Source organism: Zingiber officinale, chromosome 1B, assembly GCF_018446385.1.
Source record: "Zingiber officinale cultivar Zhangliang chromosome 1B, Zo_v1.1, whole genome shotgun sequence".
Lineage (NCBI taxonomy): Eukaryota > Viridiplantae > Streptophyta > Magnoliopsida > Zingiberales > Zingiberaceae > Zingiber > Zingiber officinale.
Genome location: NC_055986.1, coordinates 168,132,299 through 168,153,576, shown reverse-complemented (window position 1 = coordinate 168,153,576; position 21,278 = coordinate 168,132,299). Strand labels below are relative to the sequence as shown.

General features: G+C 36.9%; 4 protein-coding genes across 4 annotated transcripts; 2 read left to right on the top strand and 2 right to left on the bottom strand.

Moving 5' to 3' along the window:
- Window positions 1-74: 74 nt before the first annotated feature.
- LOC121990474 (40S ribosomal protein S15-like) lies at window positions 75-1,978 on the top strand. Its single transcript, XM_042544603.1, has 5 exons — window positions 75-236; window positions 341-492; window positions 569-626; window positions 1,485-1,619; window positions 1,694-1,978. Exons 1-5 carry the CDS (start codon window positions 234-236, stop codon window positions 1,805-1,807), a joined length of 462 nt encoding a protein of 153 aa, XP_042400537.1. The 5' UTR covers window positions 75-233; the 3' UTR covers window positions 1,808-1,978.
- Window positions 1,979-1,993: 15 nt separating this feature from the next.
- On the bottom strand, window positions 1,994-3,123 carry LOC121990462 (AT-hook motif nuclear-localized protein 29-like). The gene has a single exon (XM_042544594.1). The coding sequence runs from the start codon at window positions 3,014-3,016 to the stop codon at window positions 2,393-2,395; it is 624 nt and encodes a 207-aa protein (XP_042400528.1). The 5' UTR covers window positions 3,017-3,123; the 3' UTR covers window positions 1,994-2,392.
- Window positions 3,124-4,085: 962 nt separating this feature from the next.
- Window positions 4,086-10,677, top strand: LOC121990409 (RNA-binding protein 24-like). Its single transcript, XM_042544546.1, has 8 exons — window positions 4,086-4,812; window positions 4,916-5,042; window positions 6,730-6,859; window positions 8,033-8,069; window positions 8,174-8,408; window positions 8,789-8,912; window positions 8,989-9,082; window positions 10,248-10,677. Exons 1-6 carry the CDS (start codon window positions 4,573-4,575, stop codon window positions 8,884-8,886), a joined length of 867 nt encoding a protein of 288 aa, XP_042400480.1. The 5' UTR covers window positions 4,086-4,572; the 3' UTR covers window positions 8,887-8,912; window positions 8,989-9,082; window positions 10,248-10,677.
- Window positions 10,678-11,312: 635 nt separating this feature from the next.
- On the bottom strand, window positions 11,313-20,881 carry LOC121990399 (pyrophosphate--fructose 6-phosphate 1-phosphotransferase subunit alpha-like). The gene is made up of 19 exons (XM_042544535.1): window positions 20,711-20,881; window positions 18,724-18,896; window positions 17,095-17,207; window positions 15,828-15,902; window positions 15,625-15,738; window positions 15,465-15,532; window positions 15,192-15,275; window positions 14,913-14,966; window positions 14,001-14,081; window positions 13,785-13,878; window positions 13,638-13,711; window positions 13,434-13,544; window positions 13,266-13,310; window positions 13,122-13,178; window positions 12,867-12,971; window positions 12,675-12,791; window positions 12,359-12,465; window positions 11,952-12,117; window positions 11,313-11,714 (listed from the first exon to the last, which is right to left on the bottom strand). The coding sequence occupies exons 1-19, from the start codon at window positions 20,798-20,800 to the stop codon at window positions 11,589-11,591; spliced, it is 1,854 nt and encodes a 617-aa protein (XP_042400469.1). The 5' UTR covers window positions 20,801-20,881; the 3' UTR covers window positions 11,313-11,588.
- Window positions 20,882-21,278: the final 397 nt, after the last annotated feature.

Genomic DNA, 21,278 nt, shown 5'->3' with positions numbered 1-21,278 from the left:
CCCGTTTTTTTTGTACCCGTTTGTTTACCCGTATAGTGTGTGAAATGAATGTTTCGTAATTATTTTTTTTTTGTTTTTGCTTATTAATCCAATTGTTCATTGGTAAAATGGTAAATCCATTCATTAGCTCTACGAGTATAAATATATGCCGAAACCCTACTCTCCTGCGCTTCTGCTCTCCTGTTCTCTAAGTTCGCGCGGCGGAATTCATAGCCAGAGAGAACCAGAAAATCATGGTAGATTGACGTCCTTCTCTCCTTTTCTGCTGGGGTACAGTAAGGATTCCGCAGTCTTTTACGATCTAGAAAGAAAATGATATCTTTTTTTTGGATTTGACCAGGCGGATGCTTCGGATGCGGTGGACGTCGGAGGGGCGCATCCGAAAAAGAGGACCTTCAGGAAGTTCTCTTACCGCGGTGTAGACCTCGATCAGCTCCTCGACATGGGCCTTGATGAACTCGTCAAGCTCTTCGGCGCTCGCGCTCGAAGAAGGTTTAGATCTCGTCTCTGGATATGCGTTTTATTCTTCTTCGTCAATTTCGCCTTAAAATGGCGCTGATGTGCGCAGGTTCCAGAGAGGACTGAAGAGAAAGCCAATGGCTCTGATTAAGAAGCTTCGCAAGGCGGTATGATGGTCCTTTATCCCTTCTCTATTTCCACTGCATTTGTTCTTTTATCTACGAAATGGCAAATCAAGTTTTCATTGTAACTAGTTGCATCACTCATCTTGATGGTATGATTATATTTGTATATGCAATATAAGAATCCAAAACACATCAACATACTAATTATAGCTGGAAGCGTAAATTTGTTTTTTCTTGCATTTTCTTGGTGGGAATATGAGCATTTATTTTGTTTAGTGAAATTTCTTATGAAAGTTTATTATCAACTTAAATGGTACAATCACGAAGGTAGTTTTGCTAAGTGATACATTTTCTTGTTTAAATTAGGTCTTCTAAATCTTATTACATACATTAAAATATGCATAATGGTAGTTCCTTAAAAACTGCGAAAAGTGTAATTGCTTCTGAGATTATTCATATGCATACATATATTGTTTATGGAAGTGTGGGTCTGTGTGTCTAGTTTTGTGGTGATACACATCTTTGGATAGGCTGTTTCAAAGTATTTACCATGTCACTGTTCCTGCAACAGAGAGTTTGTCTGGTTACTAGAATTTACAAAAACCGTGAAGTTGCCAAAAGGTATTTGTTATTTATCCTGTCTCTTAAGGTTTTAGATAGTATTAAACATTATTTCTTTCTGACTCATGTAATGGTTCTATAAACTAAATGAGGCATAAAAACAACACTAGTTAAATAGCTGGGTGATGTCTAAGGATTTCTATATATTAATATCTGAATTCTCAGGATCTGATTCTATGGCCAATTTAACACAAAATTGCTGTTCATATCAATATCTGATTTCTCAGTATGCGATTCTATTAACTGAATCACCTTGTTTATTGTCGACACAATATTCAGAAGCGAGATGCACCTCCTGGTGAAAAGCCAGAGCCTGTGAGGACGCATCTTAGGAACATGATCATAGTCCCAGAGATGATCGGCAGCATCATTGGCGTATACAATGGAAAAACCTTCAACCAGGTTGAAATCAAGGTAACTATTTTACTAGGTTTAACTAGAGGTGCATAATCAAGATTGTTATCTTATTTTGATTTTTCTGATATCAGCCCGAGATGATTGGTCATTACTTGGCTGAGTTCTCAATATCATACAAGCCCGTGAAGCATGGAAGGCCTGGTATTGGTGCTACTCACTCCTCCAGGTTCATCCCTCTCAAGTAAAAAAATCATGTTCGGAGGATAAAGATTATGACTACTTAAGTTTCCATGTATGCCTCTCGATTATCTTTAGTTCTTGTATTCTGCAATAAACCATCGGTGGTTTCTTTGTGATTTTGAACGGCAGGTGAATTTTGGTTTCCAATTCTTGAATTGCTACTACTTTTTGGTTGAGCTGTCTGTCTTTAGCTGCCTCCGTTACGTTGAAATGTTGTCGGCAACTTACATTTTTTTTCTAAAATATTAAATCAAAATCACTGAATCATTTTTTATTTATAAAAGCGGTTATAATGAAAGAGATAACGAATGGATTCGATCTAATTTAAAATCTCCAAATATTTCTCCACGTAGAAGGAGAAGATACAGATCGTAGAATCTAACGAAGAATTTGCAAGAGTTAAATTGCGGTCGGACTCCACCGGTTCCAGTTCCCCAGATAAAGTCGTCATTTAGGAGCTGGTAGGAATTTGAGTTACCGAATTGAGTGCTGCTCCTTCCGCCGGTGGCGCCGACGTCGCAGCCTCCCGTTCCGCTTGCCACGGTGACCGGCTCCCGCTCCTCACCCTCAGCGCCTTCCAGCGGCAACCGCTAGAAGACTGCAGTGGCGAAGCTCGCTACCATGAGCACCACTGATCCCGTGGCCACCAGCGGCCCTGTGACGACGCCGCCGACCACCTGCCCCTGGCTCCCAGCCAGGAACACGGAAAGGCCGCCGGCGCCTGGTGGCGCCGGCGGTGGGAGTACGGTCCCAGTCAGCGAGAGGATCTCGAACGGGCCGCGCAGCGTGACCACAGCGCTCCCCGGCAAGGCAGGGCGGAGCGCCACGCTGGCCAGGGAACCGGCGCCGCTGAGCACGGTGACCCCCCTCCCTCGCCGGTGGGTGTACTCGGTGACGCACTCGAGGACGTCGCCGCCGTCGACGACCTCAAGCACGTGTGAGCGCAGGACGTCGGGGGAGTCCCGCTTGACGATAATCGGCGGCTTCGGCTTGTTCTTGGAGCCCTGCGGTCGGCCGCGGGATCGGCAGACGGTGCTGCCGGCTGGGGAAGAGTGTGATGGCGGCGGGCCGTCGTCTGGGGAAAGATGGAGTCTTTTCGCCTGCGACTGCTTGAAATCTTGCCTCGACACGTGCGTCGACGGCGGTGGCAGGCGGAGGAGGTGGTGCACGTGAGGGGGAGGTCTTCCGCCGCCGCTGGGATCACTTGATTCCATCTCCGTCACGTCGACTCGCGCCCGCGGCGATTTCTTCGAAAAGATTCTTCGTCAAAACCGAATCCAAAATAGAAATTTTCTCCCGCAAGAATTCACAACACAAGCAAAGATCGAAACAGATTAAGAATTTATATATTTTAAAGGATAGTCTGTTGCACAAAGTTAGGATTTCATGATTCATTGTATATAATCCTATCTTATTTTTAGAAAAAGTTATTTTCAAAATTTAAATTTATATTTTTTTTATCACATGACAATAATTTTATCGTTGCACTCTCCTTCTAAGAATTTATATATTCACAGATCAAAAACAGGAGTTGGAACACAATCAGTGCAACTTGTTCTCCCACCTTTTTCACCCATCTGATCTGAGAATCCTATCTCTTCCCCTGCACCACCAAAAGCTGCAAGATGCAATCTTTTTCCACAAGATCATCACCTTTTCAGCAGGAAAAAAAAAAACAGATCTTGAGCTGTCTATGATTAAGCACCATCTCCCAATATCTTAATAGAAAAATGATGATTAAGATGCATAACAGGTTTTTGACTTGTGAGTAGGAAAAGGTTTTTAATTAGTGTGTTTTCATGACATGTTAAATAATGGATTAAAAAGGTTTGAAGGTCGCAACAAAATCTATGCTTTCTTTTGTTTTTAACCATTAATGGTGGTTATTAGTGCCTCTTGTGGCCAGTGATTAATTTAAAGCCAGTGACTAATTTAATCAATTCAATAGTTTTGAAGTTATCTGCTGCGTAGTTTTGTCCAAACATTAATCATGATGACTAATCACAATAGATCAATCTAATACTCGTGCCCAAACATTATTTGAATTGTGTTTATAAAATTGAGGAGACATTTATCAATATTTCGATGGTAAGAACGATACCACATGTTCGGATTGCATGCAATTTTATGTTTGAATAAATAATTGAAGACAATTGATTTAAAATTCTTTATTAGTTTTTTTTTTAAAATGCAATTGGTCCACGCAAATCGCAATCGATCGCTAGCCCATTGATTTGCATTAATTGATAAAAAGGTTGGAAGTGGCTAAAGCAATCGATGGAAGTGGATGCTTAAACATCAAGAAACTTGAAATAGGGTTTCAGTATTTCACAGGCAGTTTGGTTTGTCTAATCAATCCTCGAGTCAGAAAATTTCCACGCTCGAGGAGTGATTACCATTGAATATTCGCCAATTAGGGTTCTTAAAGGATGCATTTGGCGTCCACACAGTGCAACGAGGCCCCTCTCCATAATTTCGTCTGACCTACCCCACCTTTTCTATTTAATTTTGTGGAAATTGTACTAATTTCCGATAAATATATGTGTTCTTCCTCGATAGGTTCAATTGCTTTCAGTTGCGAGTTTGATCCCGTTTGTCCTCCTTGTTCGTTCGTTTTCTGTGCGAGATTTCTTCTAGTCCTTGTAAAGTTAGCATTTTTGATCGTCCGAACCCCTAAAGCTAGGATTTTGAAAGCCCTAGCTAGGGTTCCGGCGCTCGATCCGTCCCCTGTATCGCTTTCGAGTCTGAATTCGTGCTTTTGGGTTTCTCGATGGCTTTTCACCATTCGGGGCCTGGGTCGGCCTCCGGATCAGCGTCGAGCTCCAGCTCCGGCATCCACTTCCTGAATTCGCCCTTTGGGGACACCACGTACACGAAGGTCTTCGTCGGCGGCCTCGCGTGGGAGACCAAGAGCGAGATGCTCCGCCGCCACTTCGAGCAATTCGGGGAGATACTCGAGGCCGTCGTGATCACGGACAAGAACACCGGCCGATCCAAGGGTTATGGCTTCGTGAGTATCGCTTGGGTTTGCGTTCTTGCGGAATATTGCAGTGTGCGGAAGGGAGATCGTTGCTTTAGCTGTTCTTTTGTGTTTGTTTGTACGGTGGGATTAGGTCACTTTTCGAGATCCTGAATCTGCAAAGCGGGCATGCGTTGATCCAACACCAGTTATTGATGGCCGGCGAGCAAATTGTAACTTGGCTTCCCTTGGAAGGCCACACTCTACTCTTCCATTTGGCGGTATACCAACTACACTTCGATTCTATTGCATCATTTTCACATTGAAAAAAAAAATTGTAGAAAAGTGTTTGTCTAAAATGCTAAATGCTTCATATTTGCTTTCCACTGAATTCATTGTTCTCCTTTGTTGCCAACTTTATGCACTACGGTGATGATGCTACATTGACACTGACAAAATCTCTTGTTTCTATGCACTAAAGTCTTTTGTATGACTGTTTGAGACCAGAATCTCTTGCTACATATATTGTTTGAAGAGTTTCTTTCCATTTTTTCTTTAAGTTATTAAGTGCGCTTAGTGTGCCATTTAAGGAAATAAAAAATCATTTCCCTTTTTATAAACACAAGCATAACAAAGATTAACCTATTCATGAAATTGTTAGACATCTTTTATAAAATAAATATATAAATGATGGCATTTATTTTGAATTTTTGGAGAGACTTATTTCAAATTAATTGAGCCTTTTGAACCATTTTTTGTCCTTTAGTTTCTCCTATACTCTCTATTCCATGGGTTCCTTGATCCTTGGATATACATTCTGTGATGACCTCAAGATGCTTCTCCCTGTAATTTTTTTTATTTGCAAATGTCATCATCCAGGTTATTGCCTTATTAATTCTCATTGTCAAGCCTATCTATTTTCAAGTGATAATTCCATAGCTTTGTAACAATTTAGTCAGTGACTTTGTGAGCCTTAAGATGCAATTTGTTTAGTTTATGAATTTGACCAGATCATAGAATCTCATTTCCTGTCCTCCTTGAGAACTTTGCATTAACTTGGACTGTTTGTTGGTGAGATCAGCAGAATACCTTGTGGTTCAAAAAACTGAAATTGCCCATTGAAAATGCACGTAAAGGAATGAAGATATAGGGAGAGCAACAAACTGCATTTCATGCATTCATTTTAAAGAAATGATCGTACTGATGTTAAGCTTCTCCCCAGCACACTAGTTATGGACTGCATGTTAGTGATAGTCATTCTCCTGATAGAATGTTCTTCTAAAAAGAACTTAGTTTTGTTGCTTTATGTGCTACTTTGTTTGTGAACCTATACATCATCATGGTGGTTTTAAGTCTTTACTATATTATATTTGCCAAGTGGAAATCTATGACCAAGATACATTCTACATATTGCATGAGGCTTACTATCAAATGCAAGTGGAATGCTAGAATGAGAAGAGCATAAGATGAAGAGAAATGGAGGAACCACCATTGAGTTTTTCTAGAGCAGGCTGCAGTGTAAGCAGAGAGGAAGTAGTATACAGGAGAAAAAAGAGGAACCACAATTGAGTTTACTCTTCTCTATGGATCTTCTGATACTTGCAGTTTTACATAAGATATCATGGTTATGCAAGGCTTTTTAATGTGGTCCTGCTTCCTTTGGTCTAATAACATTTCATTTTCTGTGATGATTAATCCCTTGTCTATTTTATTTTCTCATAGCCACACTGACCTAGTAGTCATGTTATCAATCATATATTAAATTTCCCTAGTTTCATTCATTGTTTTTATAATTCCTCTTCCAGCAAAAATATTCTGAAAAGGAGATTAGAAGTGAAGTTTTAGAATGTGTAGTAAAATGGAACACATAATTATTTATTGTCTCATTTCTTCAGCAAACACATAAGGCACGCCATCGTCTATTTTACAATAAGATTACTGATATTTTGTTCCATTTTTTGTTTTTAGTCCGCCCAAGGCCAGTAGCCCCTTACATTGGAGGTGTACCTGTTCAGCAAGTGCCATTTGTTGGAAGCCCCACTCATCAAGTGCCAGTTCCATTTAGCTACCAACATGGGTTTCCATATCCACAATATAGGTAAGTTGATTGGCTAAATCTTTCAAAGCCATTTTTTCTGAATGATTTTACCTTTGAATCTTAGCCAACCCACTTAGTGGGGTAAGGCTTGGTTGTTGTTGTATTTTACCTTTGAATCTGCAGTGTTTGATTACCTTATGGCATCCTTGTTTTAAAGAATGAGTGCTACAAACATTTAGACTGAATGTGTGTAGTAGAAAAATATACAGTATCTCTGCATCCAGACTTTTCAAGTTGGAACTTTATGATCTGAAATTCTAATAATTAGAATGGATATGGCTATTTTCGGTCTCTTCCATAACATCTTGCCATTATTAGGGAAGAGGAAAAGTTTTTTTTTTTTTTTTGCGTCTCATAGTTTCTATAGTCAGTTAAGTTGTGCCATATGCTAGAGTGAAATACTCTATGTTCCTATTTAATAACCTAGAATGAAATAAAAGAATCAGACTGAAGGGAATTGAGATGGGAATTATTGAAAAGGAGTGACTCATTGAATATAATTCCTTTTGTTAAGTGGTGAGTTTTTTCTTGCCAAAAGTAACTAGCTTATATGTAGAGTGTCGTGTATGCGAAGATCAACTATATTAGATGAGAATCAATAGAAACAACAAATATCACGATAAAATGAATTGTTTAATCTATGTGATAAAAAAAAACATCAAAAGTTCTATTCTATAAGAAAATTAAGGATGGTGAATGCATCTTATCTTATAAATTTCTTGTGAAATACTAAGTAAACCTAATATATCTGTTTATTTGTTTCATTTTTTCTAACATTTTAACAAAACATTAAAAACCTTTCTATTTGTAATATAGATTGAATAAACAAGCAGTATGATATCAAAAGGACCCAATAATGAATGCCACAAATTGTCATGGTGGATCAAATCACTTCATTGAAAACTATGTAAAGCTATATCACTAGTAATAATATTATGTTTGCCAGTTTTTATTTTGGTTTTTTTTACATTTCACACCCTCAATTTAATTTCTCTAGATGTTGATTCTATAGCTATCTTTGGATATGTTTGTACCATTTTAGCTTTTTCCTCAAAATTTTTTCCTCATTTTATCATCTATTAGTGACACAACTTATTATGTAGAATGTTATTGTTGATATTCAATCACTTTCCATAGGTCAATCATTTAAGAGATTTGTTGGTTTCCTTGCAGTTACAATCCATACGGACCTGAGTACTTATATCCACAGGTTCAGGGCAACAAACCATGATATCCTATTTTTGAACTAGATATTCTTTTGAAAGTTTAAGCAGATGCATCTCTTGTGATTATCTCCATTTTTTTTTTGTCCAGACTGTATATAACCCTTACACAGGACATCATTATCTTCAAGTTTATGGTCTTCCTGGAGCTGTAAACACAGCCATTTATCCACATGGTCAAATTGGCCAGCCCATCTCAGGCGGGCCTGGTTATATGACAATTCAGGGTTACTCAATGCCAGCTCACCAGATTGTGCAATTGAGTGGATCAAATGTCAATGGAATACCTGGTGCAACTCGACCAGTGATACAAACACCCTATCCAGGTGGTACATTTTCCATGTTAATAAGTCATAATAGTTTGATGGTCATTATCTAGCACTATTATTTAGTTGACTGGCTGAAATGGAGTGCCCTTGTCTAAGATAAGCTTGCAAATTTCAAATTTTCAATACTTGATGGAACTCACCTGAAATTTGTGTGCCATTTTATACGGTTCAGTTTTAACTTAGAGAATCTGACAACGAAAATCATTATCCATTTAGGTTAAATTTTCATTTAATCTTAATGAATATATTCTGAGCTAAAAGGAGGACAGAAAAACTCTGACATTCTTGATCCTTGCTCATGTATATGCAGCTCCCAGCAGCTTTTTATTTTATGGGCACATAGCTAATGCGAGTGGACATTGTGTTTTATCGTACAGGAATACCGTCCAATGTTCCAGCTCAGCCACACTTCATAGTTCCTGGCCACTCACCACAGTTTGTGCAGGGAAATGGTTCAGATCAAACAGCCGTTTGAAATGAGCATCATGATATCATCTTGAGGTAGATTATGGATCCAACTCTGTGGTTCTTTCTTTTTGTTTTAACTGATCCGATAGCTATTTGTTTCATGTAACAGGTATCCTTAGATTGCAGCAGGACTAAGAAGAGCAGTACTTCACATTAGTGGCGCACATTCTTGCCTTGCAAGTTATCATCTTTGCATTCTAGAGGTTATTTCTAATTTATACTTGTATATGTGGGCAATTTGATAGAATTCTTTCTTAATTGTTGGTAGTTGACTGTTGAATTGGCACAAAATGATATATAGTTCATCCTTAGTATGCTCATTTCATAATTTCTATGCTTACGAGCATATGCTAGAACCTTCAGCCTTTTACCATATGTTTACTTCTGACATGTTGCCTATCATTTGACATGTTGTGCATACATACATTCAATACAATCTGAAAAAGAGCACATGCGGAGTATGAATAGCACGATGAGCAGAACTGGAATTTGTGATTTTTTTCAAAAAAAAAAAGTGCAAGAGGGAGTGTTGGCAAAATTATATTTTGATTTAGTTTAAATTAACATGGTGAGAAGTATTAGCTGGAATTAGAATGATTTGAAATATATAGATATCACTAGATATATCTTCGGCAGAACTAAATAAGTGGATAAGATCGATATTGACTCTAAATAGTTAGGAGTAATGCCTTTTTGTTGGTTGATCTTGTCCGTCGGATAGTCTACTCTAAATAATTAGAGGAAATATTCAAAATTGTCAGCTTGAAAAAATTGCTATTCGTGAATTCAGAAAAATTTGCTAGACCTTTGACTCTATGCTCTGTAAGGAAAAGGTTGATCTAGGTCAAAATTCTGGAAAATTTGCTACTGTGAAGCATTTCCACTTCATCACAAAAGGTCTTGTGCGAGGATGGTTTTTTTTTTTGGGTAGCTTAAATGCATGATCTTATAGAACAGGTTGATATTAACAGTCAGGATCAAGTTATTTGTGTAATATTTAACAATGTAGAAAACAGGCATGTTCTCACCGATTCATTATATAGTTCATGCATCTAAGTTACATATTCTAAGCACCGATTACTGTGAGGATATCTGAACGGATGCCGCAGAGGTAGATTTGGATTTATATTGCATCATTGATATTAATGACAAAACTGTTCTGATGTTTTCAGTAGCTTGGTAGCATAGTCAATTTGATCAAGGGGGTCGCAGTCACACATCAAAGTGATTCATGTTTTATGATAAATTTCTCACTGGTTTCTCGTGCACTTTCAATCAGGAACATGAATATGTTGTCAAGAAGCAACTCATCCTGTATTGTTGTTCTGGGTAGAAATCATGAATTACATATGAATCTTTTTTTTACAGGTTGTCCTTGTCATGGTCAGTTACAGAGTCATCAAGTTGCTCTAATGGAGGGAGCCGAAAGCACGAGCACAGATCGCTCAGTGTGAAAGATTGGATACCCAAACCTGTGTCCAATCTTCAGCATATATACATATAGGAATCGAGGAGTCAGATTTGGAGTCTGACAACTCCGCAGCTTCCCTGAAAGAAAGAGAAGCTAATTCTATTGTCAGTTGATTTCATGTTACTAAATGTTAAGTTCATCTTCAATGTAACAGTCGACCTGTAGCTTCATCACTTCAATTCCATGTGGTATCTATGTTTAGATAGATCTGATGTTATTAAACAAACAGTGTCATGGAAATAATCTGGTATTTGAAGGTGTCAAAACCAGCTCCAGTCAGTATGTGCCCGATTTCCAGTTGATATTTAGTTCATTTTGTTGTGATAATGTTAGTCTCTCTTTTTTTAATTTTTGGATTTTTTTTTTAGCACATAGTAGTTTGCATTTATCATCTAAATTGCATCTGTGTGTAACCTCTACGGCCTCAAATTACAGTTTTAACTTGAAGGTTAGTTGAAGACTTGAGATTACAGAAAGACATGGCCAAATTGTTTCTGATACTCAACCCAGCCCTTGATAAATATAACTGCCTTGTAGATGACAATGCAAGTGGATGCAATCTGGTTGAAGTTCTTCAAGTGCCATACCTATTCCGGTTTTCTCCATCCCTTTCAAGTTCCCCATATGCCCACAATAATACACTCGCGCTAGAGATGAGTTTGAAACGGTGTTTTCCCAAAGATTAGGGCCTTACAAAATATATATATATATATATATATCCGTTATCTTACCGGTCCTCCTAGTGTTGACCCCACAAATATGAAAGGAGGTATATAAATACACAGATCATAAGGGCATGATAGAATAAATTTTATATCGTTAGTTTCTGAGAATCGACCCTTGATAATTACACAAGAAATATTATGTGTCCACCATCTGTACTGGGGCAAGATTAGGGCCTCACAAGACCTTGATAATTACACAAGAAATATTATGTGTCCACCATCTGTACTGGGGCAAGATTAGGGCCTCACAAGACGATGAATATTGACTTTATCATTCACAATGTCACAACACAAAATGCTGGTACCAGTGTCTGTAACTCTTCTCTGGTGGCAAAGGATCCAAATAATATAACAGAAATTGTTTTTTTTTTCTTATTCCTCTCATGTAAGAAGGAACAAAGGAAAGAAAAACATAGACTCAAAAAAGCAATGAACATATATCATCATCAGTTTGTAAAACTGAGAGGGTAGAATGGAAAAGGTTTGACAAGAGTTCACGGTGAAAAAGAGGTTTCAATGAAGTTTCTGCACGTTTGGAGAGGAAGACATTAGGGTCAAAGTTTCTGTCACGTAAGACATGGCACTTAAAGCTGCTTTAAGGACCTCCTGCGAGCAGCCAGGCTTCACAATGCTTCTTACCTATATAAAATTCAAAATATAGTAAAAAAATAAGCTGAAAATGTAATATATATCATTTCTTTCTTCCGGAATTATGAATTACAGAGAAAAATTATCCGAAGTGATTCATAACCAGCTAATGAAATAGCACAGAAAGGTTTTATTTTACTGGAAAGTAGTTCCTAGTGAAAATGCTAAGGATGACAAGAATGCAAGAGTAGCAAATTTAAAAAATCCATTAAATGATATAAAAATAACCTCATCAAGATACTCCTGCAACTTTTTGATCCTGCCCATGTAGTCTTTATCTTCAACACACAGTGTGAGAGGTTTAACATCAGCACCTGGTCCTTCAAATTGGACAGGCCCTGGGTTTCTATAGATATCGTCCATCAGAAGTCTTGAGAAGTTGTTTCGTAGTAACCTGGAATACAAATTTAGGTAAGGTTGACTGATAAAACATGTTAATCTATAGTTTGCAGATGGAGGAAATAATCAAAAAGATCCTTGACTCAAATATTCTAATGAAATACTTGCATTCTTACTCTATGAATGAAGATTCTACAAATTATTATATCTGGTTAACCTTGTGCATTCGATAGAAAAAGAGAAATACCTAGCAATGAAATAGAAAGTCCAAAAAGGATCAGTGAGAAACTACATACTCATATGCTTTTCCTTTCAAGTCAACTGTGGCTGGATGGATGGCAGGTTTTCCAATTGAGGTGACTCCAGGATGACATGACCAATGTTTCTTCACAGTCATCATTGCCTAGCAATAATCGAAGCCTCTCGTCAAATGAAACTTATGTACATCAGTAAAGGACAATTCTAACTTAACCCTTAGAATTTGCCTTAAATTGCAGTTTAATCATAAAACTAAAAGTATCGATTTGGGCCAGCAAAGTTTGCAAGTTTGTTCAGTTTGGCCGTTCAAAGCATTTGAATTTCAGTAACAAGTTGATGAGTCATAGGTCTTACTGTAAATGGAGCAGCACCACATTTCCACTTGTTAGCAGGGTTTTTCAGATTTGTAATGGTAGCCATGTACCCATTCAAGCCAGCTGCTAATATGTGATAGCACACGTGGCCAAGAACCTGAAAAGAGCATTGATAGACGTCACAACTCAGATGAGGAACTTAAACATACCAGTTGCAAAATGTAAGACATACAAAGGCATAGTCGCAATCAAATTTTGATGGTAAGGATCCTCGAGCTTGATACCCAAAAAAGTGGCATATTGCATTGAACTTTTTTCCTTTGTAAGTACCTTCCTTCTGTAAAATAATCCACAACTTAAACCGTTTGCATAGAGGATAAAAGATGCAGCATAAAAATAAATAAAAGGGTCATGACCATTAATAGAAAGTAAAAACTAAGTTGTCAGTCTGAACTACTGGAAATTCTTGAATTTAAGTTGAACTTACTAAACGCTTGTTCATTTCTGTCTCAACTAAATGTGCAAGAAGCTTCTCTGTCTCAATCTATATAGAAAAACACTAAGCAAAAGTAAGAGAAGAAAATGACTCCTCTTCAAATATTTTCAATATGTCAAAATGTTGAACGTTTACTTGGGAAAGCTGTGCAGAGTCATCAGATTCTGGATGTAGAAGTAACTGCAGTGTACAACATGCGGTTTTAGATTTGATAAATATTCAGGAAATATTTTCCACCATCTAGTGAATAAACATCTAAATATATTCTAATACACAAAGAAGCAACTCAAGAAAGACCTATACCTGTTTCCTGATGAATGGTGGCAAGAATTCAAATAAAGCAGAAGCCCAAGGTGAAAGTTGAGAGGAAATATCATCAACAGACACTCCCCGGTGATGAAGAGCATGAATTTCCTAATCCATTTGACCATTAAATTATCTAAAAACTAGTCTCTGAGCTTCAATCTAACAAGCAACAAAAGTATAATGAAGCAAGGTTTATTTTACCTGAAGTAAGGCATATAATTCTGGTATACTCTCCACAAGCCCCTCCGGAATAAGGATGACACCGTGATTCTTGTCTGTATCAGAAGCACTTGGTACATCAGTAAATGATTCATAGAACAGTACAGCAAGAGAGAATCCACATGTTACCCTTCTCAGCCCTGGCTTGGACTGCATCACATAATTGTTTTGTAATATCAAAAATTGTAGATTTAGATGATGTGACCTCCTCCCCTAGGATAACCTGAACCAGTAACAATAAACCAAGAGTAGAATCTGAGTAACATAGAAAATAAAAATAATAAGAAGAAGAAGAAGATAAAAGGCAGCAAGAACAGATAAATGCAACCAGAAATAAGAACTTACCAGATTGGGATGTGACTGGAGAGTGCATTCCAAAGCTACATGGGAAGCCTTACGGCCCATCAGGCGAATAAAGTAATAATACTGAAAAGCAAATGAAATCTTAAATAAGTCAAAGAAACAAAATAAAGCAAAGCAAGTCATAATAAGCCCTCAGATAAGTGTACGATTGAAAGCACCATGTACAAAAGAACAAATGCTAAAAACTTCCAATTCAGTGCTGATTACTAGATCAGCTTGGAATGATACCAGATTAGTGTTGATTCATATCAACGGACAATAAGGACAGGGAAATGTCTGGTTCAATCACCACTCAATGTTTTCTAGAGCTCTCCCCTTCCAGTATGATCCACCAACTAATGCAAACCCTAGTTTTGATTTACAACATCATCTATAGAGTGAATCAAAGTTTCTCATCTGTGTCAACCACCAGATATGGAGGAACACGAAAGAAAATGGATTTGTATATTTGACAGGAATAGCAGCCATTTATCCAAACTTGCAATAGAAGAATTGACACAAGAGAGCAAATGAATGATGAAACCCAAGGATTGAGAGATGGTGTATTCATTCTTGTACAGCGCAAGAGGATACACAAAGAATATAGCTCTCACTAAAGTATATACTAGGATGAACACTGATGCAAATTTTCTTCAAATTTCTGTGACATGTCACCTTCCAAAAGTGGGCACATGGCACAAAGAGAAAAGCATGGAAAAAACAACAAAATGATACTTTCTGAAATAGAGTATATAATTTATATAATTTTTATCCTTGAAAGGAATCAAGGACATAAAGTGAAAACTAGGTGGGTTTTTTCTTGTATTTTTCAGTGCTATGTTCAAACACAACACAGAACCATCACTCTACGTTATCACAAAGCTTTGGTTTTAAGCTAAAGGAGCAAGACAGTACCTTTTCAGCTGAGAGAGCATCTGTGCATACGTTACTAATCAGTTGTGAGTTAACCTGCAAATAGAATGACGAGAGTAATTTTTGTTAGGATATTTCATTGAACAATATCAGCCACAACCATGGGAAAGTGTAAGACGCAACCAGAATGTATTTTGAAAATCAAAATAAAAAGGCTATGAGAAATATGATTCTCTGAATTTAAAAGAAAATAAAAGGCAACTCCAGTTGCAATTCATCTTAGGAAAAATTATGTAACTAAGTTCACTAAAAAAACAATACCTTGCATATTGTGTCAAACCCAACATTTGTTTCAACAAACTGATTCTTTAGATCTCCATTCAAGGTTACAGGAACTCCAACCACCTGTCAGCAAAATTTCTTCGCATTTAATACTTCTAGAAGATCAAACAAAACAACCTTTTTCCTCATAAAGATCCACCAAAATTTGCAATAGTAGATACATCAATTTGTCAAATTAAAGTCCTTTGGACGCCAAATAGATACAAAAAATATTAGTTAGTTTGTTGAATCAACAAACTCAAAATCTGGAACCTTTGTTGGGCATTTTAACTCCGCAAATGTCTCAGCAAGCTGGGCAGCATCTGTGTTGGAAGTAACTCCTAGAGAATTGCAAAAAAAAAAAAAAAAAGGGATAATCAACAGTTAGTCCTGGCTATCTGAATAGACATACTTTTGCATAATTAGACAATACCTCCAATAATGACGAGGCCGTCTAACATCAAGTCTTTGCAGGCCAACATTGCAGCATTGACTTGTTCAGTTGATCTTATCTGATCCTTTGTCCGGCCAAGTAAATCATAGCCACCTACAAAGCCAAGGAAAAATTATAGTTAGAAGAAATATATGAATAAAGTAGAAGAAAAACTGTCAGATCATAGGTATCCTTCAAAAAACCTTGATTTTTATAAGTAGACAGGATATCGTCAGTTATTTCCACAGTTTGCTTTGCAAATAATCCTTCGGTACCTCCTGCAAGGAATGAGAATAAATAATGTTAAAGGATACATATACAATTCATCAAAATTGTAGACCATCTAAATCATCCAAGTAGCTACCTAGTAAACACAATTTTGTAAAGCAAAACAAATATGATTTAAACATAACAACTAGAACAATAATTTCTGGGACAAAAAGCATTTGATTGTTGAGGTAGGTCCAAAAAGCATTTGAAAGATATTAGTACACTTTGAGCCTTATTTTTTTTAAAAAAAAAAAACCTCCAAGAATTAAGATTGAATGGACTTAACACATTCTTGGATATAGAGAACAACCTAACAAACAAGTCTGTTGCATGAAAAAAAATAATAATTTAGATCTTTGGAGGCTTCCACTATGGCAAAATTCCTTTTCCTATAGCAGGATGTTTATTGAAGTATTCTTTTTCTGATTGTACCCAAAAAAAAGTAGTCATAACAATAATAAGCAATTAAAACAGCACACTGATCAAAACTCATAAAATGAAAGTTATGTTGTGCTGGTAGAAAGTCAAGACAAAAGCATAGAAGAGATGCTAGGATTGGATGGTAAGTACTAACTTGGCATTAGTAAAATGCATAAAGAACAGCATAAAACTCCAAAGGGCTAAGATTTTAGACCCAAGTATAAGAAAGAATCAGCAAAGATCTAAAATATCCAAACTTATGAGCACTAAGAAACACTCAAATGAACAATTAAATTAACCTTTTCAATCAAGAATGGAAACAACTATTCATCTATAGATTATGATTAATATCTCATAAGAAATAGGATTTAGAAAATTATAAAGTTAAATGATTTAGTGGATTAATAATAATGACAAATTAAAAATTGTGAAATGTATGAATGCCCAATTTTACTTTGTTGGGCAATTACCATTTCTATACTCCATGCACCATGGTTGGTTTGAAAATTTACCTTTGAGGAACTGCACCTCTTTCCATGATGTAGTAACCTCAAGATTTACATAGATAAATAGACTTGCATAAGGGTAAAAAGACAAACCTCATATAACCAATTTATATTTGACCAATGAATATCATATGTAGAATTAAGATGCAAATCCTACTAAGAGCACAAGTGTTGAGGCGTATGACAATTTGAACCAGATATCATTACAGATAATGCAACAAAAAAAGCTATATTTATATACTTTTAATGAATATTTAATAAATACTCGACATACCAACAAATCCAAGCAATGTACTTTTAGGGTTGTGGGTTTTGATAGCATCATGAAGACCCCAAATGACGTTGTGCCCCCCTGGGGATTGCCTCCCACAGAATACTATACCAACCCTACAACAAGAAGCAAAATGGTTAGAAGTTGCTTGAAAAAAGCTACTAAGACAAATTGCATGTTAAGTATTGATTTTTATAAAGAAAAAAAACTATTAAATTTAAAATTTGCTAAAATCCTGAATCAACAACAAACCCAAGACACATCTAACCATGGTTTAAAATCTCGAGCTATCAGAGTTTTGGTGTATGACTGGAACGATACGGTTTCAATACTATATCATGTCATGCCGATATGATTTCGGTATTTTTTAAATATAATATTATTTAAAAATAAAAATTTTAATCTAAATATTAAAAATACAAAAATTAAAAATAAAATGATTTTCTAAAAAGAAGAAAATATACAAGATCGTACTCCTCTATATGGTAAATAAATAATAAATTTTATTATATATTTTTAAAATTAAAATAAATAAAAATATATATATTAAATTAATGAAATAATTTTATTAGGTTTTGATTAAGCTTATTTAGAGTATCAATTATTGCGGGGAGTTAATTGAAATTATTAATATAAAGTTTAAGTTTCATCAAGTTTATCTTAAGTTTTTTTTCCTGCAACATCATGCGAGCGTCCTACCCTACGCAACACGGCGTCCTCGCGAGGCCACGACCGCCTCGTGATGACCTCGCAAGGCCGTCACAACCTCGCAGACCTTGCGGTCGCGGTGCGGGTAGGTACCGATACTAATCCTGTGCTGGAATGGTAAATATTGCCCATTTAAGGCAGCACAGTTCGGTATTTCAATCCATGCATCTAACTAATCTCCATACACAAAATTTGCATAATGTAAGTTAATCAACTTGTTAAAAACTTCTGATCAATTCAAGCTTATTACTTATGTGTCAGAGGTTGACTCTCCATGAGATGACAAATCAGGTTGGCATGCATACACCTCAATTCAGCCAATAAGTTGCAGATTGACCAGAAAACTGCGAGTTAGACTGACAGGTTATAATCAATATTTTCAAAACCAGATTACACATGACTCAATGAACTGGCAGACTGCCAGGTTACTGATATGAATGTTTCAGCCAGCCAGTCACCTAATCCTTGTTCATCAAAACACAATCCAGCGTGGCTTCAGTAAAGGCACAGTTATTGCTGAACAGCAAAAGTATCACCATACTTCACAAATATATCCTTGGGTCAAGTGTACCAATTTCCTCCATCCATACAGCCTCATCCAATTGAGAGACCCTCCTAATTGGATCATCAGTTCATACTTCAATCACAATGATCCTCTTGTTTGCCATTAGCTTATCCTCTAAGAAAATACTAGACTAGAGTGAACTTATAAATTTCCTAGTACATTCTGTATATATACAGTCTATCATTTTTGAGTTGCTAATTCTACAAAACCTCTATTTTCATACTCGTAGTGCATTGGATGGCACATGTAAATGTTGTCAAGTTGAAAGGTCCACAATGTAATGTACCTGATATAAAATAACTCTTGTATTTTAAGAGGATGTCAATACTAGAAAGATGAACTTATATAAGAAAATACACCTAATATTTGGTTGCTCCACTATGATATGCGCATCTGGAACTTTCGCACTAGGCCTTAAAAAATGTGCCAATGGTTGCCCATAAGTGTGTGGAAATACTTGGCTAATGACATGTGCATTAGTGGGATTAACAGCAGTTGTTGCATCTCCAAACTCAACTCTGACTGCATTGCCCTGAGGAGAGGATAAAAGAATAATCTCTTAGAACATACCACTATACCAGAATACTATATGAGTAGCAACAAGACTATTGACCAGCAACAGAAATAACCTATATTAAGACAGCTGAATCAAATAAAGAATGCTTGCTGAGTTGGGTTCAATAGACCAAGGTCAAGCCATGATAGAGTTTTAGCCAATAAAATATGATACAACCATAATTTTGCATCTGGCATTAAATTAACTTGGAACCACGTGCGTCTAAAACACATTTTACTAAAAGAAACGTAGTTGTATGCAAACCTAGAGCAATAGCATAATGAACCATCCCCAGGATCTATTGTTAAGAAGAATGAATGACTATTTTCATTAGTAGCATGAAACCAGCCCGGTAACCGAATAAACAACCAGAAAACAAGAAAATAAGAAATTGTCCTCTGTTCTACAACATTTGAATAATTCTAGATTTGATCGAAAATGTAAAATATTATAGAAAAATTCAAGCTTTTTCAAATTTTGGAGATGAAAAATATTATATTTTGGGTTTAAATTAAATTTCAAATTTTGTAATTCCAATCCTCTTCTCCACTCTCCTCCATATGATGGTCTCTCTGCAAATTTCTCTCTTTCTCTTGTCTCTCATATTTCACTGTGCATGTCCATCAACACTCGACCCTCATGTTGTCTCGTCATGCCAATATGGTCTTGCTTGCCAACGACATACAAAATAGTGATTTCCTCTCGTGCCAATTGGCACAGCTCGGCATTTCAATCCTTGCAATAGACTATGTATATGTTCTAAGGGATAATTACATGTATATAAAGGACACAATGTAGAAGCCCTAAACCTAAAATATCAATGTGGGTAATGGAATTGCTGAACATCCATGACATCTGATAAAAAAAACGATTTTTATGCAAGAATAGAAAATGCATTATTATGAACTAGCATTACTGGACGTTGATTCAAGTAAATGTCAAAATCTGTAAAATAACCATCAATTGTCATTATTTTTTGCAACTGTATTTATATTCTTGAAGACAAGCAGTAGAGACAATTATTTACTATATGAAAATTTGCTATAATAGTTACAATGTTTAGACAATGCATCCATGCAAAATGGTAGCCTAACAATTCCACATATATGTTTAAGCTTTTGAGAATTCGTCGTTGATAGGTTCGAATTCAGGAGTTCAAAAAAGGGGGAAAATTTTAAAAAAAAACATCCATTCAGATTCCATATCATTATCAATAAAAAAACGTAATGAACCATTTCATTTAACTAACTTTTTCTAAAATTGACAAAAAGGATCCTCAAAATAAAACGTTTGTCGCATGATTGGACAAAAATTAACAAACGTAAGTGCTAAAACAGCATCTCCACTAGAGTTAACTAGTCCAGAAAGAATTTCTCCCAGCCAGGACAAACGACACGCTTAAGAATACTTTCGTTACCTCCCTAAGCAGTCCTGAAAAAACTGTCAGTAAAAATAAACAAAAACGAAGACTGCTCAGTGCGCCACAACCGCCCGAGCTCTTCGTGAAACGTTTAAATGACACACAATATCGAGCGCGTAAAGAATGCAAAGAAGAGAGATCTGAAACGACAGTTTCATCCCGCACTATCAAACTCTCAAACCACCAAAAAAACTTCCAGATCCAACAGGAATGCAGAGCATGGACGACGATCCAGCAATTCCCCCGAAAAACCCCACACAACAAATAGAAAACGCACTATTCTCTATACCCGATCAAAAACAAGCGAGGGTGGACAAAACGGCGACGGCAGGAAGACAAAAACACAGCCCAAAAATAGCGGAAACGAGACCTGAAGGCACGGCGGAAGTTCCGGTTGGTACAGCGAACGCTGCTTTTGCAGATCTGAGAGCTCCCTGGGCACGCCGTAGTCGGAATCCATCCTCCTCCGCCTGCCTCTCTCTCTCTCTGCCTCCCTCTCGCTTCTACTTGCCTTGTTGCCCCGCCGCAGCCCGTTAAGTAATGAATTGAAAAGAAGCGCTGAAGCGGTAGGTTTACCTTACAGTCGAACCAAGTCACTGTCCGTTTCCCATCCGAACCACCAATCTGCTAAATGTCTCACCTGAGTTGTTCATTTTAGTGGGCCCAAATGATTATACCAATGGTGGATCACTATTTTACTTAGCGTTGTCGAAACAGAGACAGGCGATCCGAAACCTCTAGTATCGACTGTCGCCACCAAAACCTCTGATCCAATTCCAACCGTTCGAAAATGCCCGGAATCTTTTATTTATTCACAGAAAGGCCATCACTGGGACCCGGAAATTATCCGATCCATTTAGGAAAAATATTGAGTGCCATAAGATTCGTGTCCAGACACGTACCCGCCTGATAGATATTCCTCATGATGTTGACTTATA

Excerpts from the sequence above, each read along its gene's own strand:
- LOC121990474 (XM_042544603.1), top strand. Across the intron at positions 493-568 it reads GGCGCTCGCGCTCGAAGAAG|GTTCCAGAGAGGACTGAAGA; the intron begins GTTTAGATCTCG and ends TGATGTGCGCAG. Across the intron at positions 1,620-1,693 it reads TCAACCAGGTTGAAATCAAG|CCCGAGATGATTGGTCATTA; the intron begins GTAACTATTTTA and ends TTCTGATATCAG.
- LOC121990462 (XM_042544594.1), bottom strand. The coding sequence starts at position 3,016 with ATGGAATCAAGTGATCCCAGCGGCGGCGGAAGACCTCCCCCTCACGTG.
- LOC121990409 (XM_042544546.1), top strand. The coding sequence starts at position 4,573 with ATGGCTTTTCACCATTCGGGGCCTGGGTCGGCCTCCGGATCAGCGTCG. Across the intron at positions 5,043-6,729 it reads CTCTACTCTTCCATTTGGCG|TCCGCCCAAGGCCAGTAGCC; the intron begins GTATACCAACTA and ends TTTTGTTTTTAG. Across the intron at positions 8,409-8,788 it reads GATACAAACACCCTATCCAG|GAATACCGTCCAATGTTCCA; the intron begins GTGGTACATTTT and ends TTTATCGTACAG.
- LOC121990399 (XM_042544535.1), bottom strand. The coding sequence starts at position 20,800 with ATGGATTCCGACTACGGCGTGCCCAGGGAGCTCTCAGATCTGCAAAAG. Across the intron at positions 14,967-15,191 it reads GGTTTGACACAATATGCAAG|GTTAACTCACAACTGATTAG; the intron begins GTATTGTTTTTT and ends TTCTATTTGCAG. Across the intron at positions 13,879-14,000 it reads TCCAGTCACATCCCAATCTG|GTTATCCTAGGGGAGGAGGT; the intron begins GTAAGTTCTTAT and ends TTACTGGTTCAG.